The sequence below is a fragment of the Poecilia formosa genome, unplaced genomic scaffold (genome assembly GCF_000485575.1).
Source record: "Poecilia formosa unplaced genomic scaffold, Poecilia_formosa-5.1.2 Scaffold13, whole genome shotgun sequence".
Lineage (NCBI taxonomy): Eukaryota > Metazoa > Chordata > Actinopteri > Cyprinodontiformes > Poeciliidae > Poecilia > Poecilia formosa.
In genome coordinates, this window is record NW_006799952.1 from 1,756,338 (window position 1) to 1,767,670 (window position 11,333).

The following is an 11,333-nucleotide window of genomic DNA, read 5'->3' on the forward strand; positions in this document are numbered from 1 at the left end:
TTCCTTCCTTCCTTCCTTCCTTCCTTCCTTTCCTTCTTCCTTCCCTCCTTTCTTCCTTCATTCATCATGTCCCTCACTCCTTTAATCTTCCTTCATCCCTTAGTCTTTGCTGCCTTAATTTATTTCCTTTTTTCCTTCTATCCTCTTACGTCCCTTATTTTATTCCTCCCTTCTTCCTCGTGTTCTTCCTCACTAATCCCTCCATCCTTTTTCTCTGCCTTCCTTGCTTCATTCATTCTGTCATGCATCATTCAACCTTTTCTTTTTCCTTCCTTCCTTACTCTTTTTTTGCCTACATGTCCATCTTTCTTTCCTTCTTTTCCTCGTTGTGTTTTCTTTCTTGTCCTGTCTTTCTACACCTTCCTTGTGTTCTCTACTTCCTCCCATTAATCGTTTCTTCCTCCTTTCCTTCCTTGCTTCCTTCCCTTCTTCATTCTGCCATGTTTCCGTCAGCCTTTCTCTCTTTCCTTCCTTCCTGCCTTCTTTCCTTCTATTCTACTTTCCTCCCTTCCTTGTTTCTTTTCCTTCCTTTTGTAACTCAGTTTCGGTCGGGAACGTCTGGATCTTCTACCTAGAAATGTTTAAGATCCCCGCTGGTCTCGTTCGGCTGCAGAGACTCTCTGACGTTATTTCAATTTTCCATGAACGTTATTCCCTTACGTCTGAAAATTTTTAGGTTTTGTTTGCCTGAGTTGAAAATAAAACGCACAAAAAGGACATTAGAATAACAAGCAGTGTGGATACAAGCAGCCCGCTGGTTCTTCTCCCCCAAAACTCGTCTCCTGCAGCACTTCTTGTCAGAATACATTTGTATGTGTGATTGAGTGTTTGTCGAATGTGTGTGTGTGCGCGTGTGTGTGTTGGTCAGAGTGTGTATGCACGCGGACATCAAACATGGGGCGCTTGCGTAGGTTCTCCATTGTGCTGTGTGTGTGGAGGCCCTTTCCCTGCCAGTCACCCAGAGTGTCATTAGCAATTCATTGTGTCTGCTCAGTCTGAGCTCGGGGGGTCAGTGTGCTCAGCTGCAAAGGCCCACAGAGTGCGCACCCAAAGCTCCTTGGTAACCAGAACTTCCCCGAACGGGTCGGCTAGCGTCCGTCAGAGCCGGAGTCACATCCCTCCTCTTCCTCGCTGCTCCACCTCCGTTCATCCATCCCTGCCCTTCCCCCTATCCTTACAAAAACACTGACTGGAACTATATTTGGCCCAATATCCTCTGTGTTGTCTGTTTTGTATGGACAGCCCTTTACATGTGCAAATCTGGTTGTGTGGCCTGAGCCTATTATCACAGACTCTGTGCTTGTAGGCTGATTGTGCAGTAATAGCATCTGACAAATGTCAAGGCTTCCAGGGAGGCCAGGCTTTACGCCATAACTCTCCCTGTGAGCTCTTTGGACGCAGAGTGAGGCAGGAGGACCGAAGGGCCGCCACTCTGTGGAAACGCGTTATACCTGCACCTCTTTATACTCCGAGGAGCCAAATTAATATTTCTCAGGCTATTTGAAGATTTGTTTCTAGAAAAATGTGTATTTTAAATGACATATTTTCCAGCTCTGATTAAGGATGGAAAAATAATCATGTTTGCAAACACCATTGTCTAAAAGTTGGAAACATCCATCTATCCATTCGTCTAAATCCATCCATCCATCGGTCCTGACTCCCATCCATTTAGCCATCCTCCTGTCGATGCATCAGTCTTTCAAGGCAGGAATCAAACCATCTCTTCGTCCACCTGGAAATCCGTGCATCCATTCATTTATTCCTACATTCATCTCTGCATCCGTCTGCCATTGTATCAGTCCATCCACCCGTTCCCTGGTCTATCTGTCCGTCCGTTCAGCTGTTAATTTATGCACCCATGTCTTCATCCATCCGTGCATGCATCTGTCCACGTGACTACTGCTGAAACAATCAGATTAATCAATTATTGACATAATCATCAACTAATTTAGTAAATGATTAATCGTTAACTGGAGTATACGGACTCTAAAATGGTAATTTGTTGAATAAAACATCATATTCAAAGCAATCATAAAGCCAAAACTGTATAAAAGTTATTTACAGACAAAAATATTTGTCTGTAAATACTCATTAAGTTGTTTAGTTTTAGCATCGCCTGGTTCAAATTCACTAAAGGAATACTATGCTTTTGCTTTTTGTTGAATGAAATGTTTAGGTTCTTTATTTTAAAAAAAAATATTGTTTACTTGCATCTTATAATGTCTTTCTAATATTGCATAAAAAAGGTTTATGTGGTTTAAATCAAAAATGTTCCAATGTGTTTATCTGATTAATCAACTAATTATGTGGATAATCAATAGAAAGTGCACATCCGTGTTCCTCTCAGGACGACACAAGCAGGACTGTGCAGGAACCCTGAACTGCTGATGAAGATTACATTAAGCTACGAAAATGATCTCACTCCTCTGCAGCCATGAAGACACTAAATGATCCTGGAGTAAATATTCAGCTTTCTAATCTGGTTTTCTGCTGTCGCCTCCTGTCAGGAACTATTGGCTACAACCAGAGGAACCGCATCGACACTCTGATGTACCTGCTGGCCTATCCTCAGAGGCCGATGGTCAAAACCAAAACCATCGAGCTGATCGACTTTGAGAAGCTGCCGGCGGGTCAGAACGCCACCGTGGCCGTGATGAGTTACAGCGGCTATGACATCGAGGACGCTCTGGTCCTCAACAAAGCCTCGCTGGACAGAGGTGAGACTCTGCTGCTCTTGATCTGCCTTGTAATCCACAAATGTCCGAGAGCTTTTCCTCAATCCGAGGTTAACTCAACATTTTAGACTATATATATATATTTCTCCTCTCAGGATTTGGTCGCTGCCTTGTCTACAAAAACACAAAGTGCATTCTGAGGCGTTACACCAACCAGACCTTTGACAAGGTGATGGGGCCCATGCTGGACGCTGCTACCCGCAAACCAATATGGAAGCACAACATCTTGGACGCCGACGGCATCTGTTCCCCCGGTGAGGACCCGCCGCTTCTTCTCAGTATCTCAGTATTACTTATGCAAATATAGTTAATGGTGCAACACGATAGAGATGTACAAATCTTTGAAATGCAGAGATGATGATAGTTTTAATTAATTTTTTTTTTAAAGAGTTTAGGAGACGTTGGAGGAAGAAATGAAAATTAATTAGGCTTTGTGTAATTCAATTTAGATTAATTACACTGTATGTAGCACCACTTGAATGTATTTGAGTTAAATAGAGAAATATATTCAATAAAAAAGTTGTATGCTGAACTCAATTGCTGTTAAGGTTGAGTTATTTAAATAAGTGCCTCAAACCACGGGTCCAGAAGTTTACATGCAGTTATTACTGGCATAAAATTTCTATCAATTCTGTTCAGTTTTGAATAATTAAATAGTCAATTTAGTGTTTTTAAGTATTAATATACAGTTGGTACACTTTGTGTAACGACTCATAACATCGGCTATGTGTCTGTGCAACAAATCAAACTAACCGTTCAAGATAACAAAATCGTTGCCAATATTTTAGCACAAGTAATAAATAATTGTTGCGGCTTTAGGAGGCTGACCTGATGCTGATTTATTCTGTGACGCTCAGGTGAGAAGGTGGAGAACAAGCAGGTGCTGGTGAACAAATCAATGCCGACCGTCACCCAGACGCCACTGGAGGGCAGCGCCCAGCCGGGTCAGCCACAGTACCGAGACGTTCCCATCAGGTGAGGCCCCGCAAGGCTCTTCTGCCCTTCAGTTCAGCTTCTGCGAGAAGCAGAAGAATCATGGCGCTTCTGTCTGCCTGCCTGCAGCTACAAGGGCTCAACAGACTCGTACATCGAGAAGGTCATGATCTCGTCCAACGCCGAAGACGCCTTCCTCATCAAGATCCTCCTGAGGCAGACGAGGAGACCAGAGATAGGAGACAAATTCAGCAGTCGACACGGGCAGAAAGGTTAACGCACGGCACATTTCAGTCCTGGACGAGAACAAATGTTGGTCGTCCTCCTCAGGAGCGATTATTGGGTCCATCCATCTGGAAACATGAATTGATCAACTGAGGTGTAAAGTCAGAACATTATTTTGTTTTGTTTTGCTTTGTTTTTCTAACTAAAATGTGGAAGGCGTTTCAGTTCAGCTGTACAAAGACAAAAATGCTCTGAAATCTCAATGAATCTGCCCAAGTTGAGTACACAAAAATCTAATGTCCTGCAGTTTTTAGATGCATCCCTGCTTCTGTACACCTGAACCCAGTGAATGGAAGATCCTGACGAGCCGTTTGATTCACGTGTGTTAGAGAATCCAGACATGCCAAACTTGCACCGACTGGAGTTGGGAACCCTGGATCTAGAACATTCAGATTTAGGAGACTGGCAAACTTAAAAAATAAACAAAAATAAATTCAGCAGTTGACATGAGCATGAATGTAATAAATGTTTAAGAAAAATGTTTTTATGGGTGAAGAAAAGCTGCAGGTCATCTCTGCCGAGGAGAGCTTGTTGAGTCAACTCCCAGTGGCCGTTTCTGTCACTTCCCCCGTCCTCATCTTTCAAGAGCTCTTTTCAATTAATTGGCTCTTTGTCCTGTGCCAGACTATGCAAATTTATTACACCCTGCAGTATTCTGGTTTTGAGGGGTGGGGGGAGTGTTTACAACCGTCATTGTTTTGCAGCACCTCCCCTATAGAGGGCCTGTATGATGTTTTAATCAGAAAGCTAACTGGCGCCATGCATAATTTACTCTCTTCATTAGTGCGGTGGGCGCTGGGCGGTCAGCTCGGGGCGGGACAATGTCCTCCGTCCCTCATAATGACGAAGACAGGGGTCGCCGTGGGGTTAGCTGCAGGAGGAATGGGGTGAAACGTCCAGATGTGTAACCGCGAACAGCTGGGCTTCACTTGCGGCTCCACTCAGATCCGTTATCTGCTTTGGAGTCTGATGTGAACCAACAGCTGGACTAAATATCAACACCGATGGGTCAGGGATGCACCGACCGATCCGCTAATGACTGGAAAAATGGTTCCCAGTGTAACGGATGCACCATAAATAACAATTAAACCCAATAAATCTTGTACTTTGGTGCACTTTTTGAGCTTAAAATACAGAAATCAAGGTTAAAAGTATTTGCTTTGTTGCGTAAAAGGGGATAATTGTCTAAGAGCTTCCACTTCTACAGATCAAGGATGCCGGAGTGGAAAAGGCTGTCTGAAAGAAAATACTTTAAGTTATCAAACTGTATTTAATGAAAATGGAGGGATATTTACTTACATTACATGCTTTTGTCTTTGATTTGCTAGAGGTTTAACATTTTTATAGTTTAATAAGTTAAACATAAATGGGCAAAAATTTAAGAAAAATAAATGTTCAGCTCTTTTTAGCCTCAAAACATCTTTATGTCTGGGGTTTAGCTTGTTTTTATTTGCGTTACAGAGCAAAAAGCTTTTTAAATCTAAATGTCTTGGTCCTTTAAGGTGACAGACTGTTTAACCAGAGATGCACAAGTTCATCTGCTGGACAGTTTTTCCTTGGATCTGCTCTGATTTCTTTTAATTGCAGCTCAAATGGTGAAATACTATTAAAAAAAAAAAAAATAAAGAAAAATCCTTGATTATAAAATTAATGAACTGATCTCTGAATGCATCAACGAACAGCAGAGTTTAATAAAAACCAGCCGACTGATTAAAGACACATATGACTTGATGGATAAATTGGGATAATTTCTTCATTCGCTGTTTGACTCAAAATTATTAAAGCAAACTTATTTTTCTCTCCTTGTTCCAGTCGTCAGATTGGAGATAAACTGAGCAGGTCAGACCTCAAATAAAATGGAAAATTGGTATCGGCCCCTGATCAGTGCATCGATTATTTTAATAGAACCTTTTAGGAGATTTTAAATAAACTCTGAGACTAATTTAATTGGAAGTGAATTTAGTTTTCAGTGTTTGCTACTCCTACATCCCGGTCAGCAGAAGAGGTTAATTATTTACCAGTCTCTCTCACACACACACACACACACACAGACACTGTGGAGGAGGTGCAGGGTTGTCGGTATTGGGGGCCCATTGTGCGAGGCGTCAGTGCGGAGCTGTATGAGCCGTGATGGAGGGTCCCGGACTCTTGCTGTTGTCTTCCTTTTCTCTACTGATTTCATGCCTCCTTTATCATTCACTTTCACACAAAACAAACAACACCAAAGATGTCTGCCGTTATAACCAGTCCGTGTGTGAGAGACTTTGTTTTTCTGCGTTGTTCCTTTTTCACATCTTTCCTCACTGATCCTGATTTTTCTATTTTTTTTATTTTGCTCCTGGTCCCTTTTTTCTTTCTTCCTTTTGATTTTCTCTCTTTTCACCGTCTTCCTGCTGTTGGACGACTTTCCACCAGCTTGCCGCACTTGTTCCCGCTCCACATCCTGTTGCCACATCCTGCCCAGCATCAGCAGTCAGTCGACTCGCTCCGGTTAATAACACATTTTTCCCACGTGCATCGCCTCAGTTTCTGCTCTCCAGTTGATCCCCTCCACTTCCTCCCAGTTAAACTGAAAGTCATGGATGTGTAATCCTGCTCTCGCCGTCCAGCTAAGCACCTTTCTCCACTTCCTGCCTCAGCTTCTCTTTCTCCATCTCTCTTTTTTTTTTGGTTTTTCATTTGCAAATGGGGCAACAATCTGTTTGCCCTGGCCGGGGAAGAGTGCTTCGGCCCCCTCAGCAAACATTTGCCCTTGCACTTAAACCCCTGGAGACCAGGGAGCTCGTCCCCACATCAGGCGAGTCAAAAGAAGACCTTGTCTGTCCACATGACTATGGAAATGTCATTCTCTGCTGGGGTTCCTCGCAGCGAATTTACCAAACCGAACTGTTTTCTCTGTAAAATATCGAAGTTTGCGGATAAAATGTCCAACCAGTTTGGCTTTACCTTGAAAATAAATCAGTTTTATTCAGATTCGCTATGATGTCTTACAGCGATAGAAAAACTAAATAGCGGTCTCAAACTTACAAACTGCACTGTGGGGATTTACATTTAGGCTTTTATGATCTAGTCCTGAAGGACGGGGCTAAATGTGATTAGTTTTAATTCAGATCTGATCTGTTAAAATGCCTAAAAAAATTAAATTAAAAAAACAGCCAGAAAGTTTGGCAGATGCTTTCTACTAGATATTTTTGTTCTATTTTATTAAAAATATGAAAACTCAACACACAGACTATTGATTGTAAACAAAGCAAACATAAAATCCAGATTGATGGGGGGGAAAAAAGTACAATTAAAAGACTGATAATTTTTGACAAACTGTTTTTTTGGGGAAGGGATGGGGATCCAAAAACAAGGCTTCGACTTATGTCTGTTCTTTATATGTGTTCATCTACATACAATTATAGATAAATTAGTTAAAAAGAATGTCTGAACAAACATTAACAATAAGAATTTATCACTGACTCAAAAAAAAAAGTTTTAAAAGTTTCATAAAACTAAAAGTGGAAAGTTATTGTAGGAAAAATAAAACCTTCATAAAAGCAAGGAGCTCATTTTTGTCTGCCAACTCAAAATAAACTGAACAAAAGTATTAATTCAGAGCCTCTCAAAGTGCGTTTGAGTCGGAGTCTTCCTGTCTTTTTTGGCGCTGGTTGATCGGCCTCTGCGTGTGTTTCAGGTGTGTGTGGCCTCATCGTCCCTCAGGAGGACATGCCGTTCTGTGACACTGGGATCTGTCCGGACATCATCATGAATCCCCACGGATATCCGTCCAGAATGACGGTACGACGCCTGCTGCTGCTGGACCTGTGTGCTTTGTTCCATGTTTTTATTTTAGTTTGATATTTAACAATGGGATTCATTTATTTTGATTATTTTCTTTCTTTACAGTGAGTAAAACGGGTTCATCCCTAACGCATAGATTCATGCTTAATGTGCATTTTTAAGTGGATTGTTTTTTTCTAAAACAATGACTCAAATAATATTTTTTTTTTTTTTTTTTTTTGCTGGTTTTCTTTCTCATGTTAAACTAAACCTGTTTGTTCGACAGCTGACTCCTGACCCGCGGTTGATATTTTTTTTGTAGTTCGGACCTGGAAGTTTAAACCTCTGTGTTGCCTCTCCTGAGACAAAGCCCTCATTATCTGGGCTCCTCTGCTCTCCGGTTTATCGTTGGCTTCCAGAGCACACGTCCATTCACGGCGTTAAGCAGCAATCTCGCTCTTTACAAACAGATATTTGTTGCTGCGGAAACGGTGCCAGCGACGCCGCCGCCTCTGGCAGCGTGTGGAAGTTGTTTTTGTTTAGTTTTTTTTTAATCAAACACGCCCAGCACATCAGAACTGAAGAGCAGGACAGACTGTGGACAACGTGAAGACTTGTCTTGTCCTCTTCTCTGGCTGCTGTAAAAGCCCGATGGATCTTTACTGCTGAAGTTGTGTGTGTGTTTGCATGTGTGTGCGCGTGTGTGTGTGTGTGTGTTTGCTGGGTGTCGTTGCCTCGGAGAAGGCTCAGTAATGTTTGGCTCCGGAGGATGTTTCTGTGGCCTGAGAGTGATACGAGGGTAGGTGTTTGCCTTTATGTGGCGGGGTCAGGGGTCTTCGGGGTGCAGCCTCACAGGAATTGTTGGAGTCGGTCATCCTTGGACGGATGTCCTCTCCCTGAGCGGAGAGGGGGGTGGCGACATGTGTAATCTAATTTCACCCACAATAATCAACACTTTGTGTCAGAGGCTGATAAATCCTCAAAAATATCCAACTTCTGATCAGAGTTTTGTGTCCTCTCCGTGTTTGATCAGGTTGGAAAGTTGATCGAGCTGCTTGCTGGGAAGGCGGGGGTCCTGGACGGACGGTTTCACTACGGGACGGCCTTCGGAGGCAGCAAAGTGAAGGATGTGTGCGAGGATCTGATCCGATACGGATACAACTACCAGGGCAAGGACTACGTCACCTCAGGAATCACCGGGTAACTTAAAGAGGTTTATGCAAACGTTAAAGCTGCTCAGGACAAAACGCTGAGACGTTTACGTTCCCCCTTCATGATCGCTACTTTGGGTCATTTAAACTTTTCTAGTGGAACGACTCTAAAACATAACTTCAATAAATAAAAAACTAAAATTAACTGCACAAGTTTGAATGTGTTGAGGAATTTCTCTTAACCACACAGGGTCAAATATATACAAACACCCCCATTAATATTTGGTGAAATTTTCCCCCAGCAAAATTGGATCATCAGGTTTCTGATTATTTGAAAAAAAAATTATTTACTTATTAAAGAATTCAGCTGCATGAACGGACTCACAAATCAAAATTTTTTTGATTCACTCTAAAGAAATATTTTTATGCTATTAAACTTTTCTGTCTTGGCTCCAATCATGTGTTTCTGCCTTTTGTCCTCAGAGAACCTCTGGAGGCGTACATCTACTTCGGACCGGTCTACTACCAGAAGCTGAAGCACATGGTTCTGGACAAGATGCACGCCAGAGCTCGAGGGCCCAGAGCTGTTCTCACCAGGTGAAAACAGGGGGAAAAATCTAAAATCTCTGAGATAACATACCAAGGATGCACGAGTGTAAGGAAGAAATTTGCAATATTTGTTACATTTTCAGCTGGTGCGGTTTGTTTTCACAAAGCACTGTGTCGAACAAACCAAACTAATTTTTCCCCCCATGAAGGAAACGACACGAAAACCTTAGAAGAAGACAGGAGCGCAACTTCCTTCTTAACAAAATGTAAACAAAAGCGGAGTAGTGTCACCTTTTTATGGTTGTAGGATCTCTCTCTCGTCTTTCACCTGCCAGCATTAGACTCTCACATTTGTTTTGGCTGCACTTACCCAGAATGCCCTGCGCAATTCTTCGCTTCCTGTTCTCAGAGTGATCTCCAGTCTCCATACGGACACAAACCCCGCTTGAGTTCACTTCAACAGAACCGAGAGATTGACTTTTAGGTGGACCAGAGTTTGCTTCTTTTTTTTTTAGTCTTCACCAGACTTCGATTGCGTGTTCACACCTTCTAGGCAAACGAACTAGAGTTCGACTAAAGCGGACGACAAAGGGTTGGTCAGGATTGCATGAATGATCTTTCGCTGAACACGTTTGCTTTAATCTCTTCTCTCCCACCAACAGGCAGCCGACCGAGGGTCGGTCCAGGGACGGAGGTCTGCGACTGGGAGAGATGGAGCGCGATTGCTTGATTGGCTACGGAGCGAGCATGTTGCTGCTGGAGCGTCTGATGATCTCCAGCGACGCCTTCGAGGTGGACGTGTGCGGACAGTGTGGCCTGCTGGGATACTCTGGATGGTGAGTCGTGGCCACAGATCTCAGCGCTTCAACAGCTTAAAACGCGAGTCGTTTCGTGAAGGTTTCAGAGATGAAGTTCGGGGCAGATCTCAAGGAAGGCTGTGTGTGAACAAGACTGAGTTTGAGCTGATAGGGGTGTTTACGTTGTTCACATTAGAAAAAAAAAAAAATGCAGTGGCAACCGGCTTGGCTACAGCGACCAAACTGCAGCTGATAAAATGATCAGACACAGACGAGCAGAGGTCAATCCTGACAGACATCAGGAAACGGTTTTATCCAAAGGTCAGTCTGGTTAAGATCTGCTACCACCCTGTCAGATTCATTGAGTTAGCTTTTGGAAAATGACTCTTTATTAAGGGTCCTAACGCACTGCAGCAAATATTTACACTAAAATCAGCAACAGAAGAAGAAAGATTTACCCATAAACCTCCAGTAGAAGCTTAAAGTGGAAATAAACCCCAAATGAACTATTCTTTCCTATTCAAGTGTCTAGATAAATTATTGGGGTTCTATCTTTGTTTCTGTGCAGATTCTGACATTTATGGCGAAAACGTTTTTTTTTTCTGCGTCTGTTTCTGGTCTCCAGGTGTCACTACTGTAAGTCTTCCTGCCACGTTTCGTCGCTGAGGATCCCGTACGCCTGCAAGCTGCTGTTCCAGGAGCTGCAGTCCATGAACATCATCCCTCGCCTCAAGCTGTCGCGCTACAACGAGTGAGCGGAGGCAGGGGCAGAAACGCAGGCAGAGTGAGTGAAAGCTGCCGACGCTGGAGTAGATTTGATGAGGGGAGAAAGAGACGTTGAAGTTTATGAACTTCAAATGCACAGTTTGGAGGTTTTCAGTTATGTTATTGCCTCATCGGTATCTGCGTTGTTTGTGTACATAATAAATGCAAAAACAAATGTTTCTCAGTCATCTTGTGTGTGTTGCTTAATTGACTTAATCTGCATTTCTTTACAAATACTAAGACTCCACCATAAACTGGATCCCTTATGTTTCTCCTGTCTCTCTATTAATGGGTAAATACCATTTCTAATCAATAATATCGCCTAATATTCAAACGTCAGAGATTTTTGAAAG

At 42.7% G+C, this 11,333-nt stretch overlaps 1 protein-coding gene across 1 annotated transcript in view; it reads left to right on the forward strand.

Moving 5' to 3' along the window:
• Positions 1-11,165, forward strand: part of polr3b (polymerase (RNA) III (DNA directed) polypeptide B) — a 23,000-nt gene extending 11,835 nt beyond the window's left edge. The window contains exons 20-28 of the mRNA XM_007545549.2: positions 2,508-2,717; positions 2,831-2,989; positions 3,593-3,710; positions 3,798-3,940; positions 7,633-7,736; positions 8,752-8,918; positions 9,353-9,466; positions 10,081-10,254; positions 10,841-11,165. Of these exons, the coding sequence (XP_007545611.1) occupies positions 2,508-2,717; positions 2,831-2,989; positions 3,593-3,710; positions 3,798-3,940; positions 7,633-7,736; positions 8,752-8,918; positions 9,353-9,466; positions 10,081-10,254; positions 10,841-10,970 (1,319 nt within the window). The 3' untranslated portion in view covers positions 10,971-11,165. The remainder of the gene's footprint in view (positions 1-2,507; positions 2,718-2,830; positions 2,990-3,592; positions 3,711-3,797; positions 3,941-7,632; positions 7,737-8,751; positions 8,919-9,352; positions 9,467-10,080; positions 10,255-10,840) is intronic.
• The last annotated feature ends 168 nt before the right edge of the window (positions 11,166-11,333 follow it).